The 23,236-nt window shown below is 51.4% G+C and overlaps 1 protein-coding gene across 8 annotated transcripts in view; it reads right to left on the reverse strand.

Moving 5' to 3' along the window:
• MORN1 (MORN repeat containing 1) overlaps positions 1-23,236 on the reverse strand; it is a 91,256-nt gene that overhangs the window by 17,412 nt on the left and 50,608 nt on the right. For 4 of the 8 annotated variants that reach the window (XM_077312389.1, XM_077312386.1, XM_077312385.1 and 1 more), the window contains 2 exons: positions 22,323-22,396; positions 13,218-13,460 (listed from right to left, as the gene is read on the reverse strand). In XM_077312389.1, coding sequence (XP_077168504.1) covers positions 13,267-13,460; positions 22,323-22,396 — 268 coding nt within the window. In that variant the 3' untranslated portion in view covers positions 13,218-13,266. Of the gene's footprint in view, positions 1-5,180; positions 5,330-5,458; positions 5,607-9,951; positions 9,971-10,240; positions 10,967-13,217; positions 13,461-22,322; positions 22,397-23,236 lie in introns of those variants that run through there. The other 4 variants (XM_077312388.1, XM_077312387.1, XM_077312391.1 and 1 more) reach the window with 4 other exon arrangements.

The following is a 23,236-nucleotide window of genomic DNA, read 5'->3' on the forward strand; positions in this document are numbered from 1 at the left end:
TCTTATCCGCTTATCTCGAGAGAGGCACAGCCTTCTTCAGTCAGTGATAATCCTGGGTTTGGTCCAGAGTGAACACACTTTGTTGCTTTGAGAGATCGGAAGGGGCTTTGTCTTCCTTCTCTGCGTGTGGGTGTCCCAGAAATGCCTGGCCGCAATGGGTCGGACATGACTTCGCAACTAACAACAGGACAAGGTAGATCTGTTGAGTTCTCTGAGCACCCCCCCCCCCCCGGATGCATGTGGCTGGAAGGGTCCATTGAGTCTGGCAGGAAGGGAGAAGGGTTAGACTAGAGGGTTGGGGTTTTACGGGTGCTGTGGGGTTTGTATTTTAATTTGCTTTAAACCACCATGAGCTGGCTGGACCAAGAATGGCAGTCAATCAACCAATCAGCATGCCCTACCGGGCTTCAAGAAGTCACAAAGTGTTGTTCCCAAAGTTGTTGAGGGTTGTGGACTTACCTATCCCCAACTGATGACTAATCCCTGGCAGGAAATATGTCAGAGGCTTCTCAACCTAGTAAAAGGTAAAGGTATCCCCTGTGCAAGCACCGAGTCATGTCTGACCCTTGGGGTGACGCCCTCTAGACTCAATACGGGGTGGTTTGCCAGTGCCTTCCCCAGTCATTACCGTTTACCCCCCAGCAAGCTGGGTACTCATTTTACCGACCTCGGAAGGATGGAAGGCTGAGTCGACCTTGAGCCGGCTGCTGGGATCGAACTCCCAGCCTCATGGGCACAGCTTTCAGACGGCTGCCTTACCACTCTGCGCCACAAGAGGCTCTTTAATCTCAATCTAGATGCCACCAACAGCAGTGGTGCCGGTGGTCGGGGACTTCTGAATACCACCCCTGCATTCTCTTGACTTGCAAAACCCCAGCCTGCTTTGCTGTTGCTTCTCCCATGGGCAAGCCGAACCCACGACCCTGTATTAGCATACCGTCTTCTGTTTCCCTGAGCAGAATTCTGGTCAACTGTTAATGTTACTTTAATTGCACACGAACTGCATACAAAAACTGCTTAAAAGGCAGATCAAAAGGGACGCACAAAAACTGGGAACGCTGGCAACGAAAAATGGGCGAATTGAAACGGCTCACGGGGGCGGGGGGGGGGGGGTAACACACAAACCCAACGAAGGAACGAAGGGAAGGGCTCTGAGATCGCGCGAATGTTCGGACCGAAGCATCTGGGGTCCGTTCGCACATGCAGGTCACTGGTGGATGCTGCTTTTGAGCGGATGGCGTCTTGCTCAGAGTCTGAAGAGCACACTTCCGAAAGACTGTTCCAGTGGTGGGAAAGCACCCACACTGCATCTCTGGTATTCCTCCCATGTACATTTAAACAGAAAAGGGGGGCAAACCCACCCCTCTAATTTGCAGCCAGAATCCTTTGCAGAGCATGGGCTTCCCGTTTCTTTCGAGAGAACAAGCCTTGCCCCTCCCTACTCCTACTTCTCAACCTATAAAGGGTTTGACAAGAGAATGGTTTAAATTAAAGAGGGGGGGGGGGAAGTGTTCCAGGGAGAGGGGGAGGAAGAGAGAGGGAGGGAGGGAGGGGAAAGCCCCTCCAAACACATGGCTTTTGTAGATTCATGGAACTCACCCACCCAATGAGATATCACCTGCTGATTGAGAGAAAGAGGACTCCCTGCCAGCCTCTCCCCCCCCCACCCCCCACCAGCCCAAAAAATTCGCCGCCAAGTGAATACGAACGCAGCGGCCTTAAGAAAACCCAGGGCGCCTTGGAGGCCCCTGAAAGCGTCCAAAACAATGATTCGTAAGCAAATCGGTTGCTAATGAAAACCAGAGCGGGCGCTTCGTCAAGAGTGGTACATGGGAAGAATGCGAGGATACTTGAAACACGATAGGACAGGCTCTCCCGCTTCCCCTCCGCCCTTTGAGGAGGTTAAAATATGTCAGCGAGAGATGGCCGCAGAAATGCTTTTCCATGTCTCGGCTTATATAACGCGCGGACCGACCGGGGGGGGGGGGGAGGAAAGAGCCCAGGCCGGATGTGAAGGAGATTTTTTTCTCAACACATTTCCCCCCTCTCCATGTACGTGCACATGCGCGCGCGCGCACACATGCGCGTGCACACGCACATGCTCAATTCTTCTCTTCTGTCAATGGCGAAGGGGGGGAAAAAGGGGGAAAAAACCCAAGCCAAGCTGGGGTTTTATGAGGAGAACGAACTGTGGCAAGCAACCTCCCCACACAACACCCCCTCTCCGTGTCTTTTCCCCCTACTACCGAGTTTCGTTTTGAAGATGTACCCACACACTAGAAAACCATTAATATCCATGGCAACTCAAGAAATGCACAGGAGGACTTCCAGGCTGGCAACCGGTGAGAAGAAAAACTCAAAGGAACTTTTCCTAAGGGGAGAGAGCCCGGCCCCTAGGGGAGGCATGTGGCTAGGGTGGTCTCGGCCCTCGTGGGCTACTTGGCTGTATCAGGTGCTCTCGCCATCTCCACCTTGGCCCAATTTTCTGGTTTCATCATTTTTAAATTTGTTAACCCTAATAAATACATAAGACCATTATTGGGAAAGTCCCATGGACAGCAGTATAAAAAAACGGATACAATTCCAGTTTACTTCTGAAGAGTGAACTGAACGCCACGTTAGTGATCACTTGCCGCAATCAACCAGTTTAGCTGAATTGTGGGGCGTGGGAGGGAAGGAAATTAAAGGTGCCCTGAGATTCATGGGGCCACCTGGGTGACCTTGGGCCGGTCACAGTTCTCTCCGAGCTCTCTCAGCCTCACCTACCTCATGGGGAACCTGTCGTGGAGAGAGGAAAGGAAGGCGATTGTAAGCTGCTTTGAGGCAACTGAAGCCAGCTGAGTGATTTGGGCCAGTCATAGTTCTCCCAGAGCCTCACCTACCTCTCAGAGTGGGGAGAGGAAGGAAAGGTGATCGTGAGCTGCTTTGGGGGATTTAAAAACAAACAAACATCTCTTTGCTCTCTTCTTAATGCTTACACCCTTCAAGCTCCACTGATAATCATGGGTTTGGAAGGGTGAATCTCTGCTTAGGATGCCACTCTTCGGTTCTATGTACCCTCTTCACTCAGTCCCGTTCTGATCTTGAAGATCCCACAAGAGCTTTGGGTTCAATGAGGCCTCCTCTTCAAAAGCAGTGATAATGCTCATTATGAAACGGAGCCAAGAAAGAGACAGGACTACAGAGGCAAGAGCCCTTCTACCTGGTTGAGAACCCTACTCAGCATTCAACCCGTGTTTTAAAGGGGGTTTGAAGCACTTCGCAGGCATGATCACAGTAATCTTTTCAACAGCCCTATAAGGTTGTTCAGTGTTATTCTCCTCACACTGCAGGTGCGGAGGGGGGAAAGGGGAGCTGCGCCGAAGACTGAGCGACTTGCCAAGGGATCGTACGAAGGCAAGATGGTGGAAGGTCCATGAATGGCCCTCATGCTGGCTTTTAAATTTCAGACATTCCGCACCCTGACTTGGCAGCCAATGGTATTTCCGTAATCTAAAAACCTTCCCGGTGGCTGCTTGTCCGACGGTTGTGGCAAGAGAGCGTTGTAACTTTATTGGACTACAATTCCCAGGAGCCCCTGCCAGCACGTGCTCGTGGGGATTGCAGTCCATGGACATCTGGGAAGCCGCAGTTTGGCCACCCCTGTAATAGCCCCTCCGCAGGCCCTCTAGTGCAGGGTTAGTCAAACTGCGGCCCTCCAGGTGTCCATGGACTACAATTCCCAGGAGCCCCTGCCAGCGAATGCTGGCAGGGGCTCTTGGGAATTGTAGTCCATGACATCTGGAGGGCCGCAGTTTGACTACCCCTGCTCTAGTGGCACAGTGGAGGGAAACTGCAAAGGCCATGGGTCTAGACGCACCATAGCCATCCTCTGCTGCTCTGTCCATGCGGTGTTTTCTGAGCATCCCAAAATGGCCTCCTCTCTGCCACAGAGCACAGGGCTGGGAAAACGCAGTCAAGCAAGAAGACTTGCAGCAGAGCAACCGGCTCCGTATGACTCAAACTCGAAAGGCTGGACTGCTTTCTTCGAGGGAAGGAAAGATAGCCTTATAAGGGGAACAACATTATAGCTGGATGCAGCTGGAGGTGAATTTCTGGCTCCGGCCCTTTCCAAAGCACTCACAATTTTCTACCTTGGGGCCATGACTCTCATGGAACAGGTAGCAATTAGCTTCGCAAATACCTATGCATTTCTGAGAAGCGGCCCTGTTTTTGGGAGTCCACCCAAGGAGCAGGAAGGAGAACAGCATTCCTGGCCAACCTCATTGAAATGAAAAGCAGGTTCTCTGTGGGCCAAGCTCAACTGTGAAAAGCCATTTGCCCTTTCTTGGCGCAGAATTTTTTTTTTTTTTTTGGAGCGCATATATTACTCCATCACATCTCTGGGCTTTCTGACAGCCCGCCAAAGGCTTTTAAAAAAAAAGCATGCTGTAGATCGGGAGATAACTTTGGCTCAATCGACTTCTCCTGATTAGAGCATGCAAGTTTTATTGGTATTATTGCTACAGTCTCATCTGTGCGCCATCTGACAAAATAAATGTCAGTGACGGAGCAAGTTCTGGAGCAGGCGGCTAGAGAGGGATCCTATGTTTACCCGTCAGCCCTGTGGCAAATCAGAAGACAGGGCATGTCTTCCCCTGTCAGCTGCCACTTCCTGCGCACTGTTTCCTTGCTGTGACAATGGATGTTTTTTACAGGTTTAAAAAAAAATCACAACTGCTGTTGTGTTATAGCACTTAGAATGCTATAACCTATTGCCATGATCCCCTAGTTCCTCTGAATTGCTTATTTTTTTTTTAAGTAAGCTTCTAGTCCTTTTCATTGTGGAGATGAACAGCCAGAATGACAGCTGGGAATTATTAGATGGTGGTTAGAGGATGGCATAACATTATTATGCTATAGCCTGAAAAAGCATTTACTGATTTTTCTTTTAATGGCCTGAAAAGATCTCTGGCAGCCCAGGAAGAAGAAAAGCAGGTTTTATACCCAGCTTTTCTCAACTTTGTCTCAAAGTGGCATACTGTCGCCTTTCCCTTTTTCTCTCCACAACAGACACTTTGGGAGGCAGGTGGGGCAGAGTTCGGAGAGAACTGTGACTGGTCGGAGGTCACTCAGCAGACTTCATATGGCGGACTGTCGCTTCTAACGCCAACTGCGAACATTAACACTGACAGCCATGGTTTAAAAACTTGATTTTTTAAAAAACACACATGCACATCCACATATTGTTTGTGCACTGCTGCTGGTCGCTGTTTTCCATTTCTTTTCTTCTTTCGGTAATCTGCTTTATAAATTTTATCCTGTTCCAGTTTCAAGTTGTGAGGCTCCCCTGTACGACAGAAGTGTGGGAAAAAGTCTTCTGAATAATTAAATACATGGAACAGTTAGACGCTGGGCTCAGGCAGAAAAAAAACCCAACCAAGTTTCTTTCCTCTTAAAAAACAAACACCCCCCCCCCCCGCCCCGCTCCCTCCAAACTGCTCGGTTTGCCAAGCCTGTTTCCAAATTGTGCCAAGGGTGCTTGCTCATTGCTGCTTTCAGGTCATGCGGCGGTGGCTGGCATCGGTGGCCCTTCCTTGTGGGTGACACGAAACCCCTCAAATGGCCTGGGTGGGGAATTAAAAAAAAGAAATCTGATGTTGAACCTCCACATTCAGGGGCAGCCAGGCTTTGCTTTGCAGTGCTAGAAGGCACCTTCGGGGGGGGGGGGAGGCCTTGGCCTCTGTGCCCTGTTGTTGGCCATCCAGAAGAACTGGTTGGCCACAGGGTGAGGTAGGAGGCTGGATTAGAAGGACCACCACTGGTCTGATCCAGCAGGGCTGTTCTTATGCAGAACGAGGTGGTTTGTGTCCGAATGTAAATTTCCTAAGGTGCTTTCTGTAAAGACACGGACACCTTTCCTTCTGATAAGTGATTCCAACTATTTGCGTGTGTGCCATCAACAGTGGAGAGTTTTCAAGGCAGGACACATTCAGAGCTGGTTTGCAAAACTTCTCAGGTCTCCCATCCAAGCGGTAACCCAGACCGACCTTGCTTAGCTTCCGAGATCCGATGAGATTAGGACCAGCCTGGCCTATCCATTCCACGCTCACCGGATAATGTGCTTTCGCAGCTGGATTTCCCTGTGCGGAACAGGAAAATCGACTTCTAACGTGCATCGAAAATACATTACTTAGCGGGCGGGGAACAGGCCCAGGTCTTGGCGATTAAAGTGTAATGCTGCGTGAATCTCCGGAGAATCTTCTCCCGGATCAAGCTGGCGTCAAGGGAAGGGAGGTGGGGGATGACTTTGTGGGCTTTCTCTCTTTCCCGATTTCCCGCCACGGTCTCTGCTTTTGGGACGGATGCGTGTGAGCGATAGAAGTCCTACCTCCGAGCTCTCGGTTAAACATGTTGTCTTGCTGTTCCTTCCTGAAGTCTACTCTCGGGCATGGCGAGAGGATGGGAAGGGAGTTCTCCGACCGCAGGGATCGGATGTCAGCTCCCCCCCTTTCTCCTCGCCCTGGCCAAGCGTTTTTGCGCAGATTGGAGCCTGCCTCTGGCAAACGGAGCTGGTGACTGTAAGATTCCATTGTTAAAACGCGGGGAGCGAGGACGGAGCCAAGGGGAAAGGAACGAACTTTTCCCGCCTCGAAAGCTCAGCCCAGACCAAAAAAATAAAACTGGAAGGCGTAAAAGGAAAGGAATGGCTTATGAAAGAAAATTTATGGCTCCGAGGAAGCCACAGCTATGGCTCCCGCCACCACCTTCCCTCTGGCGGTTTTCTTCCTTTTTTCTTTTTTGGAAGTATTTAGGAGGGGAAAGAAAAACAGCCCTGTTCCAAAGGGGAGGACGGGTTCCAACAATTTTCTCAAACCGTGTCATCTTCTGCAGGTGTTCGCTGATAATATATGTGTATATTTTATTTTAGGGTTTTTTTAATTTAAAAGGATAATATATATATATATTTTTTAAACGTCCCCATGCTGTGTTTTTGGTGGTGGGAACCGGAATGGAAAAGGCAATGAAAGAGCAAGAAGGAATCAGCTCGGCCGCCTAGGTTGCCACCGTCTCTGGGGACGTGACGCTTGGAAGAACTGCGAGAACCAAAATCGGTTCCTAATAGGCATTTTTTAGAGCCTCTTGTGGTGCAGGGTGGTAAGGCAGCTGACATGCTGTCTGAAGCACTGGCAAACCACCCCGTATTGAGTCTGCCATGAAAACGCTAGAAGACGTCACCCCAAGGGTCAGACATGACCCGGTGCTTGCACAGGGAGTACCTTTACCTTTACCTAATAGGCATTTAGTTCAGAACCCATCCTCTGGCAAGAATACCACCCGTTGTAAGGGGGCCTCGTTCCCAATACCAGCCTTGCAGGATCATGAGCCGGGACGCAAGCTGTTTTTGTTAATGTCTCCGAACGCTGGAGAGGGGATGGTTTTGGGCCAATGTTTCTGTAGCAAATAGTTGTGTTAAATCTCCTGCAGATGTTGCTGCAGCATTGATGTGATTTACAAGAGGCGGTGAATCTGGAATGGTCGGGCTGACACCGGGAGAGTCGCATTCCAAACTCTCCGCTTGGGTCCTAGCGGGAGTGCCAGGACTGGGGGCTAGTAGAGTTTCCCCCCCTCCCCACTTTCTCAGCGGGTTGATGCAGTCTGGTTGCGACCCAAAAGGCTGTCTTTGGAGGTTTTTTGCTTGGACTTCCCGAGTGGGAATGGGAAGGGGACTGTAAGCTGCTTTGAGCCTCCTTCGGGTAGGGAAAAGCGGCATATAAGAACCAACTCTTCTTCTTCTTCTTCTTCTTCTTGAAGGCCTCAATTAGCGGGCAGTGGTCTCCGGAACGGAACCCGCATCCAATGCAGCGGCGATCGATCCCCCACCTCTGGTGGAATCACAGGATGTCAATCTGCACCACGCAAACGCTAACAGGGAGCGTGCAAAGGCGGCATGGGAGACGGCTGGCGTGTGCATGCATGTCTGTGTGTGTGTGTGTGTGTGTCAGACAGAGAGCTCAGTTCTGACCCTAAGAGGTAGCAAAACATACATGAGATTGTACTGATAATAATGTACTGGTTTTACCACCGTGACTTGGAGATCTTCAGGAAGTATGCTGGACCATACTTAAGCTAACCCTAACCCTAAAATTAAACCCAGTATGAATCTACATTTTCTCCCTTATTTTTTACATTAAAAAATTGGGGGGAGGGGGGAAAATTTGTGTGACAAACGCTCTCTTAAATAAGTAACAGGTGGTGGGGAGGTGCCACCACAGAGAAGGCCCTTCCCCTGAAGGCCTGCCATTTAATTTTGCTTAAGTGCTGAGCGACCAGTTTTCATAGCTGATTGTAACATCAGTTTAACTAGTCTCAAAACTGTTTTTTTCCTACCTGAAACGCAGGCCAGGAGCCATGTTGAGTTCAGTCTCTCCTGCTCTCCCCCCCCCCCAAAAAAAGACCAGGTGGGTAGTTATGATGGGTCCCCTCCCCCCGCAATAACCACACAGCGGAGTTCATCCGGAAGGGGAGACATGAGAAACGAGCCCCCCGGTGCTGTACTTGGCTAAGTTTCTCCTCAACGCCGCTTGCTCTTGGTAAACAGCCGCGCAACTCTTTTGTGGCGTTGACCGGAGCACCTGTCGGACTGGAGCATCTCTCACTTACGTTCTTGGCCAACAAATGAGATGGCTATTTATAGCGTTCATAATAAAAACATGTACCTTGCCATGGCAACCGCAGTGGCCACGCGCTACCTCGGAGACAAAAAAGCTTTGCCGTGTAGGAAAGCGCGCGCGCATGGCCAAGTGGTGTCAACTTTTGCCTTTGGAACAACTTGTTTTCTGGTTTCTGAGTGCGTTGCGCCTCTCCCTCCGTGCGATTGATCCTCGGGATGTGTTTATTTATCTGCTCCTTCCTGTTTCTTTCTCTTCGTTTTGCTGCACGGGATCTTGAGAGAGATGCACGGAGGGGGGGGGAGACTGATGGGCCCTCCTGGGCTACAACTTTTAGGTATCTTATCTCTCCTGCCTCCTTCCACTGGAGGCGGAGGTAGGGGTAGGGGATGGGGAGGGGGGTTCCGCCATGTTGCTGGGTTGTCATTTTGTATTGGTTTTTCTTGTCCATCTTAATTTTTTTTTTTTTATGGGAGTTTTAACTGGACACCTGTAACCCGGCACCAGCCTGCTTGGGAGTGGTGGGCAACTTTCCGCTACTCCTGGTGGCTGTGAGGTCAGGTGGGGGATGGGGGGCAGGTGGGACTAGGGTTGCCAGGTCTGGTTGGGGAAATACTTAGAGATGTTGGGGGTTGGAGCCGATGGGGAATGGGGGTGTGGGGAGGGACTTCAGTCACGTAGCCCACTCTCTAAAGCAGGGGTAGTCAGCCTGTGGTCCTCCAGATGGACTACAATTCCCATGAGCCCCTGCCAGCATTTGCTGGCAGGGGTTCATGGGAATTGAAGTCCATAGACATCTGGAGGACCACAGGTTGACTACCCCTGCTCTAAAGCAGCCGCTCTCTCCAAGGAAACCAATCGCCATTGCCTGGAGACCCATTAGAACAGCAGAAGATCTCCACTTGGAGGTCAGCAGCCCTGGGGGGGGGGGAAATCTGGCTGGGCAGAAAAGGAGGGAGCGTGCTGGGAACTGGGGTGGGTGAGACTGGATAGCATTCAGGGCTTAGCCAGACCTCTCTGTGGGCCGACGGAGCCCTCATTGCACCAAGAAGGAAGATTTCAGCCAAGATAATAGTGATATTGCTGGGGGGAGGAGGAGGAAATGAAGACTTTATTTTAAAAGAAAAAAAAACAAAACGAAAGAGCCGAGGAGGAGAGCCGCAGCTAGAGTAACGCGAAGGAACGTTAAAGCGCTTTGACGGCCATCTGTTTTCTTTCCCCGGAGCAGTTCTTAGATGTGTTTTGTCTGATTCTGCTCTCCGAAAACGATATTTCCCCACGGTTGGGTTAACAATCCAGAGGAGAGCAGCAGGGCAGGTCTGGAGAAGATATCTGTTCAAAATCTACAGGCGCATGACACTTAACTTGATCGACCATCGTGCGTGGCAGGAGTTCTCCTGCTGAAGGCTGGGACCCAAAAGTAGGTTCCTCCAGAGGGCTGATATGCTAACCTAGGGGTAGTTAGACTGCAGCCCTCCAGATGTCCATGGACTACAATTCCCATGAGCCCCTGCCAGCATTCTCTGGCAGGGGCTCATGGGAATTGTAGTCCATGGACATCTGGAGGGCTGCAGTCTAACTACCCCTGCGCTAACCAATTGCATGAATTATTCTGCCGGCTCTCAGACCTCACCCAGGGCTACTTATGCTCTCCTTGCATCCCGAAGGGTAGAAACCTGGGGACGTGGGTGAGAATTCTGTTAACAAAACCTGCTTAGATCGTACCTTATGGCCAACACGAAAATTAGGAATCTGCTCTATGAAGACTTTCTCTCTATTTTAAAGAACCCAGATGATCAACCCTGTGCCATCTTGGGAAGTTTTTCTCTGTTCCTGTGGCTCTCCAGAATACGCATGGCCCTGACCGTAACCCTCGGAACGATTTTTAATCAGCCTTGGCATTTAATTATGTGTCTGCGGGCCTGGCGTCCAGCCTGGGTCGTGGCCCTTGAGCTAGACCGTGACGACTAGATCCCTGATGCGTCGCTCGGCAAAAAAACCCAGGAAGCTGCTGATAACGTCCGGGCGAAGGCAAAACCTCAAGCCAAAGAGTAACGTAAACTGTTGATTGCTTTATTTACTTCTTATCAGTTACTAATCGGTTTTTTTTTTAACTTCACTGCTTTACAAGAATGTATTGCGACAACCCTGGAAAAACAGCCAGGGGGGGTCACTAACAGATTCTACCCTGGCCCGTCATAAGTGTCGGTTAACATAAGGCAAGTTTCTGTCACACTTCTGCATTTGGGGTCTCTAAGCAATCGTAGAGGAGGACCCCCTGTTCCCCCTAACCAGCTGTTTCTAGTCTCTGGGAGCTTTGTAGAGCATGAACAGAGAGAGAGAGAGAGAGAGAGACAAAGAGAGAGACAGAGAGACAGAGACAGAGAGAGATAAGAGCTATTTTGGTCCTCTGATTTTTACTACCAGAAGGAGCCTCAAAGCGTCTTACAATCTCCTTCCCTTCCTCTCCCCACGACAGACACCCTGTGTGGGAGGTGAGGTTGAGAAAGCTCTGCGAGAACTGTGACAAGCCCCCCGCTGGCTTTGTGTCTCTCAAAGAGACTTGCAATCATCCTACCTTTCCTCTCCCCACAACAGACAACCCTGCGAGACCTTGGAGAGCAGTTGATATGACTGAGACTAGATGTAACAATGGGGAGACTCAGGGGCGGCTAGAGATGCCAGCCTCCAGGTGGGACCTGGGGACCTCCATCTGGAGGATCCCCCGGGGATCCCCTGGAACTCCATCTGGAGCTCATCTCCAGATTTCAGAGATCAGTTCCCCTGGGGAAAAAAAATAGAAGCTTTGCAGGGTGGACTCCCAGCTGGCTGCGTGCGGAGAAGTGGGGAATCAAACCCGGTTCTCCGGATTACAAGCTGCTGTTCTTTACTCATGACACCCTCTGCTTAGATTTCAAGATGTGTCAACATCGGGCTACATGATGCTGCCTTCCCTCCCACCCCGAGCGTGCCTACGGTGCCAAAAAGCACCGGGCCAGCCGTGGTGAGTGTCAGGGCAAGGCATCTCCGCATGCGCCTGGGCGATGCACCCCCGACGGCTCCTTTCCCAAGCCCAGCGCTCTGCTCACACTTGGCTCTCTTTGCCATGACGCACTATTGAGTCTTGAACGGCTCATCCAACACTGCAGAGCACGTCGCGTCTTCAACACCGGCTGCTGCCAGACACAAATATGTTCCAAACAGATCCGCTCACCACTCCTCCTCCGCTATCCCTGCTCAGGCACATTTCTGGCCTGCCCAACTGGGGGCTTTATTTTTGAATAATTAGCCCAGCTCCAGATCCTCTTTTGCTGATGACAGGAGACATTTTCCCCCCCAAAAAATTGCTGGCAGTTTTCCGCTTGCCATCTTGCAGTGGGCGAATCTATTTATTTATTTTTTTTCCCCCAAAAAACTGTACAGGATGAACAAAAATTCTTTTCTTTTCCCTCCTAAGAGGGAAAAATACCCCCCACTAGATAGTCGCAAAGGTGTTATTAGAGAGGAGAGCGCAGCGGTCGTAAATGTAATTTGCGATGTATGTTTTTTGGCTGTTCGCTGACCATCTGGTTCGCTGTTTTTTCAGGGTTTCTAGCGATCTGACCGAACCATTGCACAAGCTCTTCACTTGGCTGAAACTAGGGGGGTCCGTGTCTCCCCCAACCCGTCTCCAAAAATTGCACAACGTACATAGCAATAAAAATCTTGCAATTGAGCATCAAGAGTCTTTGGCCTATACTAGGGGTAGTCAAACTGCGGCCCTCCAGATGTCCATGGACTGCAATTCCCAGAAGCCCCTGCCAGGATTCGCTGGCAGGGGCTCCTGGGAATTGTAGTTCATGGACATCTGGAGGGCCACAGTTTGACTACCCCTGGCCTATACTGATGTCACCCAAAGGCTTGCAGGTTGTCTAATTTATGGTCCAAAAGAACGAAGCTGAGCAGCGGATTTCTAAGAGCGGGTAACAAACCGATAACTAAGTCAAGGCCCTTCTGAGGAAGAAGAAGAGTTGGTTCTTATATGCTGCCTTTCTCTACCTGAACGAGTCTCGAAGTGGCCTATCTTGCACTCTTCTTTTGAGGATAAAAGAGAAGGCCACATGTGACGCTATGAGATCCAGGGCGGAAGGCGGAATGAAAAAGGAATCAAGAAATCTTCTGGCTAGTAGCGACTCCGGCAGGCCAATGCCTCTGACCCGATTTTCCTTGCACCCTCCAACTGCTTGAGAAAATGCGGTCGCAGGGCACATTTGCCTTGTTTTTGGCAACTCTTGCCGTTTTACAGTTGTGTTCTAAATCTTTCGTGTATTTCAGTGTGGTGGTCTAATGCAGGGGTAGTCAACCTGTGGTCCTCCAGATGTCCATGGACTACAATTCCCATGAGCCCCTGCCAGCAAACGCTGGCAGGGGCTCATGGGAATTGTAGTCCATGGACATCTGGAGGACCACAGGTTGACTACCCCTGGTCTAATGTTTTGTTGACTAATCGGGATGGCACTGCAATGTTTTTAAACTGCAAATTAACCAAACGGCTGGCATTTTACAAAGCTCGGAGCGTGCCCTTACCTGAAATTCCTTTGGGAGGAGGCCGTGGCTTGTTCTTCCCTTGGCCTTGTTAATTTCCAGCACCTTTCTGATGTTCGCTTCGAATGCCAGTTCTTTTGGCTTTGTCGGGCGAGGCCTTCGCTGGCAAGCCGTCCTCTGGCGAAACTTTCTCTGGCAAAATCCTCAAGAGCCTGAAGGCCGGTGTGAGATGGTGGCCCATGAACGGCGGTGAAGTCACTTCGTGGACCATGATGGCGTACTCCCCTGAAAGAACATTTTGAAAAAAGGGATACTGGGAATGAATGGACAGGGCCGTATTAACCATGTGAGGTACGCCACGGAGCAGGCCCACCGAGTGCAATGACTTGACCAGCCCTGTCCCCAAGATCCCGCCTGCAAGCTGTGGATTAATCAATAAATCCAATACCTAAACGGCAAATGGCACCTGCCTTTCTGTGGGCAAGGACTGCAAAGCGCCTCTCCAGCAACGCCCACGGGACGTCAATCAACAGCCTGTGTCCTCTAAGTAATTGGCAGTCGGAAAGTAATACACTTCAACAGGGAGCTTTCTGCGGGGTTGACAAACATGCTTATTTAGAACAGGACAGATTGAGGCTGTCTTTACGGGTCCAAAAAGGGTCCAGGCAGGCCGGCCAACCCACAGGGGGACGCAGCAGTCAAGAGGGAGCAAGTTCTTCTGGACCACGGGCAAACCTGGAACATGAACCCCCCTCTCTACCAAACATGTGTGTGCCGCATCCCATGCAACAGCCCCTATTGACCGGGGATAGAGCCTAATCTCTGGCCTCTTCCCTGATCTTTGTCCCAGACCAGGGGTAGTCAACCCGTGGTCCTCCAGAAGTCCATGGACTACAATTCCCATGAGCCCATGCCAGCAAACACATGTCTTTTGGCACATCCCGTAAGCCAGGGGAAGTCAACCTGTGGTCCTCCAGATGTCCATGGACTACAATTCCCATGAGCCCCTGCCAGCGTTTGCTGGCACGGGCTCATGGGAGACCTGGGGCCAGTCACAGTTTGCTCTGAGCTCTCTCAGCCTCACCTCCCTCGCAGGGTGCCTGTTGTGGGGAGAGGAAGGGGTGGCGATTGTAAGCTGCTTTGAGACCCCCTTGGATAGCGAAAAGCAGGGTACAAAAAGAAATTGGTTTTGTCGACCCTGCTTTTCTGTACCCGAAGGAGACGCGGAGCAATCTCCTCCCCACCCTCTCGCCACGACAGGCACCCTGCGAGGTCGGTGGGGCTCAGAGAGCTCTAACAAAACTGCTCTGTGAGAACAGCCAGTTGGCTACGTGTGGAAGGGCAAGGAATCATACCCAGCTCGCCAGATTAGAGGGCACCGCTCCTAACAACTACACCACACTGGCTCTTCAGGCAGTTGACTTTTATACGGTAGAATTCTTTTTAAAAAGTCCTCGTATATTGAAAAATGACATGTAAGAGGTGAAGGAAAGGCAAAAGTCTTCTGTTTGAAGTGTAAGATTCTTTTGGGGGGGATTCTTGCAGTGGGGGATTGCGTGTGTGCATGGGAGCAGCCCATGACAGGAGTCTCGCTTGCATTACCGAGCAGATTGGGGCAGGCCCCGGTTTAAACATCTTCTGGAGATCTAGGCCAAAAGAGGCCCTCCCCCCCCTATTTTTTTGGCTAGTGATTTGTACGTTCATTATTCCCTTTCCTCATTCATTTTGGGAGAACACTGTGCTTGGAAAACTGAAAGGAAAGAAAGAAAGGCCACACAGAACGAAACTTGTGTTTTATAATTGGCATTAATAACAGTAATAATACAAAAAAGGGGGGAGGGAACCGAGGGGTGGGGCTTTTCAAAGCGTTCACCTCCGGGCCGAGTAAACACCATCTACCATCGGGCGAGGCTATTTCGACACTGAGACAAGGAGGCCCCAGGAATAAAGGGCCGTCAGGAGAGGGGGAGAAAAAAAAAGAGAGAGAAAAACTTATTTTGCGGCCCCCTTTATGGGGTTGCAAAATGGCTGGAGAATTTCAAAGCGCAAGGCACCATTTGGATCTAGGAATGAATAAGAAATAAGAAGCAGGGGGGAAAAATGTTTTGTTACCCTGGTAACAGCTCGGTTCCCATTACCTTCCCTTTCGGGGCCATTAACCTTCTGCATATTTTGGCACCGGGATGTGTAAGTGAGCACCCACAAATCTGGAATTTTGCCTTGGATATGAGGGGGGGATGACGACGAAAAGGTATCCGCTCGAAACACCAGTTGCGTCTCGGGTGTGTGTGTGTGTGGGGGAGAGGATGGGACTTTTGGGTCTGTCCGTGAGCTCGGAGGCTGAAGTGGGGCGGGGCGGCCAACTGGAAGACTGCTTGAAAGAAATCTTAGGTTTCAAGTTTAGGACGGGAAGACAAAGCCGAGGACGGGCCTGGTGGAAAACGGACGTCGGAATTCTTGTTCTTCAGCCTGGGATTTAAAGGCCTTGCTCTAAAGCAGGGGGGATCAAACTGGGGCTCTCCAGAGGCCCATGGACTACAATTCCCTGGGGATCCTCTGGAATTATAGCTCACCCAGAGATCAGTTCCCCTGGAGGAAAGGGCTGCTTTGGAGGGTAGACACCATAGCCTTCTACTCCACTGGAAACCCTCCCCACTTCAAATCCCACCCATTCCTGGCTCCACCCAGAGCTGGGATCCCTAATGACAACTGATCTCCAGCTGACAGCGGTCAGTTCCCCTTCCCAGTCTCCACCCCACAACTCTCCACAAACTTCCCAATGCAGAGTCGGCAGCCCCAGCCTTAGCAGATGTCCTTCAAGTCAACTGCTTCCGCTGGCCCCGCTGCTTGGGGGCATTATAGCCGAGCAAGAGGGAGTCGGAGCTGGCTCCAATCCAGGAAACGTTTTACCCCGCTGATGAGCGGTTCCGCTAAGCTCTCAGCAGTGCCTTTTCATTTTTGGGGGAACGTGTATTAACATTATGTAATATTTAACCACGGTGTTAATGTTACGTTGCTCGTGTGACGGCGTTTGCTTGTGAGGCCGCCGGCGGAAAAGCCATTCTGTTGAAGTCACGCTAGGATGAAACCTGCCAGGTGCTTTGTTCAATAAAGTGTGCGAGGCTCGAAAAGTGTGGCCAGCAGCCGTGGGGGGAACGGATAACCCCGGCCGTATCAATGGCCGCTCCGCGGAGGGAGGGCTGTCAAAGCGTTTTACAAAAAAGCCCAGAGGACGGGGCGAGAGGCGAGCTCAAATGAGGCCTCCTCTGGTGCGAAAGGCAACAATGCAGAAGGATCTTGGCCTGGAAGTAAAGAATACGGCACTCAATCCATATTAGGTGGGGATTAAAGCCGGGAACAGGTTATTACCGGAGCTGGATGAGAGCCAGGACACCTGGGTTAAGAGCCCCCTAACTCACAGTGGAAAATATGCAAGGAGCTTCCCCCTCCCCTTTTCTTATTTAGACGCCCCGGCAACTGTGGCAAAAGTCCAAAATGTGTTTTCTTTGTGTCCCACAGAATCCAAATCATGCGCCGAGGAACGCTGCATTGAATGCATGGAATGAAAACGGGCCCCACTTTGCCTTAATGCTGACAGATAGGTTTGGACTGCGGCCTCCGGTGCCTCTGCTGAGCTGCTAGCGCCACTGAATTCGGCACGGCCCGTGGAAGCTGGATGTCGAGAGGCGTCCCGCATCCCACAATGCTCCCACTGTCCAATGGGGACACCCTGGCAGAGGTTCCCTGGGTGAACTTGGCCACACCCTACTAGGAGGGGTAGCCGAGGAGGAAGCAGAACTGGGGGGGGGGGGGATTGGACTGCCCTAAAGAGCCTCAAAGCGGCTCACAGGTAGGTGAGGCTGAGAGAGCTCTGAGAGAACTGTGACTGGCCCAAGGCCACCCAGCTGACCTCATATGTCGCAAAGTGGCTTACAATCTATAAGGTCTCAGGCAGAGAAGAATCTCTCTCTCTCTCAACATAAAGATCTCACAGTGGCAGGGGGAAGATTCTGGGTGTGGACTTCTGTGTGCATGCACCCTGCTTCTTTGGGAGCTTTGGAGCAGCTTCCTCAGCTGTTACCTTTCTTTTGTGGAGAGAGCAAGGGGGGGGGGGTAAATTGCCAGCTATAATCACCCACTCACTTAAGTATCTTGACTCCTGCTAGCCCTTCAGCTGCCTGAGATGATTGAGGGTGTATGTTTTGTTTTGCAGTGTCTGGGGAAGAACCCGTGTTCACAGAAGCTTGTGCCCAGAGCACACTGGTCTGAAAGGTGCCACTGGGCTCCAATTGTGTCTTAATTGATGCTTACTGGAGAAGGAGGGGCAAGTACAAACACAAATAATAAAAAGACACATTATGGATTTTTAAACAGATTCTAAAGGATCTTTAAAAAAATGTATAATGCTTCTTTTTATTATTTGTGTTTGTACATCCCCCCCCCCCCAACAAGCATCAAATAAAAGGAGATGCTGGTGAAGGAACTTGAAGACTTCTGAATACCCAGGCGGGCATCGAAGCTTCTGCTAAGAGCATAGGTCTCGTTTCCTCGGCTGACCAGCCGGCAGCTTCCAAGAAGCCCAGAACCCTGCTCCGGGGACCCTGCGTCAATCACAATCCGTTATTTTTGGGGGAGGATAAAATGAACTCCGCAGAAGAAAAGCTGTATACCAGGGGTAGTCAAACTGCGGCCCTCCAGATGTCCATGGACTACAATTCCCAGAAGCCCCTGCCAGCAAATGCTGGCAGGGGCTTCTGGGAATTGTAGTCCATGGACATCTGGAGGGCCGCAGTTTGACTACCCCTGCTGTATACCAATGTGCAGGGCAAGAAGGCAGCAGCTGTTCCCCATGCTGCGTCCTCAGTATCTAACCCCCCGAGGTATACTGCCTTTGAACATGGAGGCCCTGCTTAGTGATCGTGGCTGATCACCGTTCCTACCCACAGCTTCTCTTCCTCCTGTTTGGCCAGCCTGCTCTGAAAATTTGGGGGAAGGGGGGAGGATATTAATAGCACCCCTTTCTCACCAAGCCCCGCATGGCTCGCTCAGCTCCCCCCCCCCCACCCCCATTTCACCCCACACTTTGAGAAGGTTGCCGTTTGAATTTTATGTACGCGAGCCTTCCTCTCTCTCACTTCCCCTCCCATCTGTTCCCAAAGCAGGCTGACATTTACAAAAAAAAGAGAGAGAGAGAAAAAGATGGGGAAGAGAACGTCATGTTGCAGCTCACAATATGGAGTCTGGGCTCGGAGCAGAGAAGAACCGGCAACTGAAAAAGTGGGACGATGTGACTTTATTTCACTCTCCCTGCCAACTTCTCGCATGCCAGACAAAAGCGAACAGCCCGTTCGTCCGCGGGCGTGCCGGAACCGGCTCCCGGTATCTGAAGAGACCTGTGTGAAATCCGTGCAGTGATGATCCTAGGGTCACGTTCAGACATTACGATAACTCAGCGTGCGCATGAAATCGGCTCGTTGCAGAGTGCGCCTCCCTCCTTCCCCTCTTCTCAGATAGAAACCAGCTCCGTGATGTCCGCATGCGGGAATGGGGTTCGCTTTCCTTCCACGACCTTTCTAAGCTAGGATTAAGCTCTGTCTTAGAACCTTTGCACAAGGAGGGAGGGGGGCGGGAATTAACTTTCATCACGGAGATATTGGGCATAGGGATACCACTTGCCTGCCACAATCACTGTCCCACCACGGACCGTCCCTGTGGCAGGAGAAACAAATGGGGGGGGGGCAACATCAGTGGCACCATAAAGCCATTTCCGGGAGGAAAGCTGGAAGTGACATCACAGACTGGAGTGATGTTCTAGGAATGCCACCAACCTCTATGGTCTTTACCACAGAGACTGGGGGATTATGAAGGGTGCCGCAAGAGGCTGTGAGATGATTTCTGGGTTCTCTCCCAGAAACGGTGTCATGGTGTCGGCAATGTTTGTTTTCCGAGCAACGGAGCAGGAGGTGATTTGGAAGAGCCTGCGGAGTGTGTGCAGAGAACATCCGTAAGGCATTAAAGTGATCTACAGATCCCTCCGCTTGTGCCATGCCGTCTAATTCAAGGGGCGTCTTTGGGGAGGAGGTAAAGAACGGCTTTAAAAAAAAAGTCTCATAAAAGAAAATACGGCTGTACTTAGAGGAAATCATTACGTAAAGGTTTATGAAATTCGCTCCTGCTAATAGTCCAAAGGTAATGGCCCAGGGGCTATGCAGTACATGGCATCCGGTCGTTCCGTCCCCCCCAGCCCCCACTCCACTGATGAATGTTTTAGCTATGCAAAAACCTTCAGAGGTCACTGACGGAGGGGAACAACGGAGACACATAGGTTCACCCGGATCGATGAAACAAGGAAGGAGCCAATAATGATAATGGTCCGTCTTTTGAGGGCCAGCCTAAAATATATATAAATAATTAAGATTTGCCCCGAAATAACCTGGACGTGTTATGCAGATTAAGAATATCTACTTGGTCCGGGGGGGTTAAGAATGGCTGCTTCCAATCTGACGAGCTGGGTTTGATTCCCTGCTCTTCTTCTGCATGCAGCCAGCTGGGAGACCTTGGGCTAGTCATAGTCCTGCTACAGTTGTTCTTGCAGAGTCCGAGACACCTCGTGATGTAGGTGAGAACTCTTAAGGGAACCATTCATTCATTCATTCATTCATTCATTCATTCATTCATTCATTCATTCATTCATTCATTCATTCATTCATTCATTCATTCATTCATTCATTCATTCGATTTGTATACTGCCCCTCACTGTGGATCTTGGTTGCCAGTGTCGTTTAAGGAGCTTTTTGGGGCTGCTCTTCCCAGCCTCTCTCCTTCCGGTTTCTCCACTGCTGCCTCCTTTTCATTTGATGACGGAGCCAGGGAACAGGACCCCGTAGATTTCAATTGCTTCATCGGCGTCAGCCTCAAGACTACCAGAAAGCCAGTACAGGAGCTTCTTCGCCTCTTGGGATTTTGTTGGCCATCAGCTCTGCAAGGGCATTCGGGAGGTGATGCAAAATGTCGCTTTTTCTTCACTTCCTCCGACAGGGCCGTGGGTGGAAGCAACCATTTAGTGAGATCAGTTGTGGCTTGCACACGGTTCTTTGACTTGGAGCGGAAGCCTGGAATGATCTCCCCTCCCCATTTGAAGGGAGCTGTGACACAGCAGAGGACTTGAGCCAGGGAGACCCAAGTTCAAACCCCCAATTCCTCACTTGGCTGTGACGCCACCGGAGAGAGTCTGGGCTCGGGGTGCTCCCTCAAACAGGAACGTCGTAAAGACAAACTGGAATAATTCCACTGCTGCCTCCCCTTGCAGGTATGCTGGCCTGAGCCCATAATGATATGTGAATTGTCGACTCGGGAAGGTTGGACTGTGACTGTAAACCAAGTCTTCTTGCATGGCTGTTCTTTGATGGGGAAACCCGATACAAGCCTGCTTTAAAATCTGCCTGGTTTTCCACGCATTAGAAACCTGATACGTCCTCTTTTAAAGCTGCCTTTGTGGTTTTGACGCCCGGAGAGGGCCCGAAAAGCACCTTGAGCGGCACATGGGTCCTTGGTCTGAGTTGAACAGTGGAGAAGTGGAACAGTGGAGAAGTGGGCGGTCAGAAGAAAAGCGGGGAGACCTATTGGAACCTTCCAGCTCTATCCATGCTCCCTCATGCGACTCCAGCCGAGTACTGGTGAAGTGGTTAAGAATGATGGCTCCTAATCTGGCGAACCGGGTTGGATTCCCCACTCCTCCCCTTGCAGCCAGCTGGGTGACCTTGGGCTCGTCACAGCCCTGATAGGGCTGTTCTCCCAGAGCAGTCCCGTCAGAGCTCCCTCAGGCCCACCTACCCCACAGGGCGTCTGTTGTGAGGAGAGGAAGGGGAGGCGACTGGAAGCCGCTTTGAGGCGCCTTCTGGTAGAGAAAAGCGGGGTATAAAATCCGACACTTCTTCTTCTGTTATAAGCAGGGACGGTTCTCCTCTGACCTCGTTCGAAGTCGGGGTGGGGGAGTACGATGCTAAGGGCAACTATGCCTAGCTTGCCGTCAGTAATGCAGATTCCGGAGCCATGCCCTCGCCACTCGGGTGTGAACGGGGCGTACCTTGAATCAGCCTTGATGTTAAGCCTCGGTTGTGGACGCTGGCGTGAACAGGGACCCCCAAACAGCTAGGTGATTTCCCGTGTCGCTGTTGCTTGGAGCACATCCCCGCAGAGACGGAGTGGCCCTTAATCGCCCTGCAGAGTTTCTGGGTGGGCGAATGCTGAGGGTGACTGGGAGCAAGTTGAGACAAAGCCCTGGCAGAGCTGGCGGTGCCCACAGGAATCAGGGAGGGGGGCACACCTGCCCAGCAGCCATGACCCAGCCAACAGTCGTGTGGGAAGAAGCGACAGGCAAGCCAAAGCCCACTGCTTCCGCTTGGCTAGATCTGGACCCGTTTTGGTCCTCCTGCTTTCTCCTTTCTCTTTAGCGCAGGGGTAGTCAACCTGTAGTCCTCCAGGTGTCCATGGACTACGATTCCCAGGAGCCCCTGCCAGCATTTGCTGGCAGGGGCTCCTGGGAATCGTAGTCCATGGACATCTGGAGGACCACAGGTTGACTACCCCTGCCTTAGCAGACTTCAGAATTTTCTCAGTCCCCTGACTTCAATGGACGCCGCAAGGTGCAACTCCACTTAGGATTGCATTGTTATTTACTCCCCGGTGTCCCGAGGGACGGGAGTTCAAAGGCCTTCCGAACAAACCGGATCTGTTCAAAATGATGGTTAAGCCGTGACTTCTTCAGATCTAAGCAAAATGGGATAGGGGGGGGAAAGGCTACGGGTGAAGCCAAACAAACACGAGTTCAAGAAGGAGGAAGGAGGAGGGGGGATCACGATTCTCCATCGAGGAACCTAAAATTAATACTGAGTGACGAGTGACTCACCTTGCGGAGACACTGAGACAAAGACGTTTGGGAAACGACGCTCCGGGGTGACCACGGGACATTAGCAAACACAAGCGGTTCACCCGTGCATCGCCGTCACCGCGGCCGTGACCTTTGCAATTTTACTTCGAGAATCGGCAACGGCAATGAAAAACGATCTGCGAAAACATGCTGAGGAAAGCGTGCGTACGCATGCTCGCGTGCGCGCACCGCGATTCGGAGTCCCCCGGAGAGCGTACCTGGCAGGGTCGTGATGTCCTTCAGGTAGGCTTGGCTGAGCTTGGTCTTGGAGCCGGGATCCATCGTGTGGGACCTGCGAGGAACGGCAGAGAGAGGGGGGTGATGCTGCGTCGCTTCTGGGAAGTCGTCAAAAAATTAAAATAAAAACCGAGAGGTTTTAAACATCTAAGGCATTTTGGCTCTGTAAATCCTCAGTCGTGACCTTCCTCCTAATCTGTGTGGGGAAGAGGACGCTGTAGCCTATGGGTGGTGGGGTTTTACAGCGCTGAGGGAAAGGGTGCTGTATTTTTATGCTTTGAGGGGCATCATACAACATATAACATATGTAAGCGGCAGCGGTCACAATTCTAATCAAAATTACCCAGTTTTCCCCCATGTTCAGCCTGGTGAGAAATAATATTCAGAAGAGGGTGGAAGTCATTCCAGTAGATCTAACAAATGATCTCGATGTTAGAGATCTCAAGATTGGGGGGGATCCTCAGATGGATTAACGGGAGAACTGCCCTGGCCTCAACCACGCGCCTGGCGGAAGAGCGCCGTCTTGCAGGCCCTGCGGAAAGCCACACCTCCTCCCCTTGATCATGGGACGGGGGCAACTCACTGTGTCCAGGTGAACAGGCAAGGTCTTAGCTTTTCCGGGAGCCCAGAATCCCCGCCAGCTCCCCCATGGGGGCTGAGCATGGGGCAGCCTTCACTCTATGGGTGGTGGGCATGGACACCTGGCAGAGGCCCACGTGCCAGGTGAGATGGGCATGTGGCTGTCGCTGTGGGAGGTTGGCCCGGACTCTGAACAGGGCAGGTAGGGTGGCATTGAGGTGGGTGGGCCTGGTATAGGTCCCCAAATGCCCACCGGCTACGATCGCCCGTCCTGGTGAGCAGGATTTGCAGGGAAAATGGGCTGCCCGAGCTGCCT

Source organism: Paroedura picta, chromosome 15 (assembly GCF_049243985.1).
Source record: "Paroedura picta isolate Pp20150507F chromosome 15, Ppicta_v3.0, whole genome shotgun sequence".
Taxonomy (NCBI): domain Eukaryota; kingdom Metazoa; phylum Chordata; class Lepidosauria; order Squamata; family Gekkonidae; genus Paroedura; species Paroedura picta.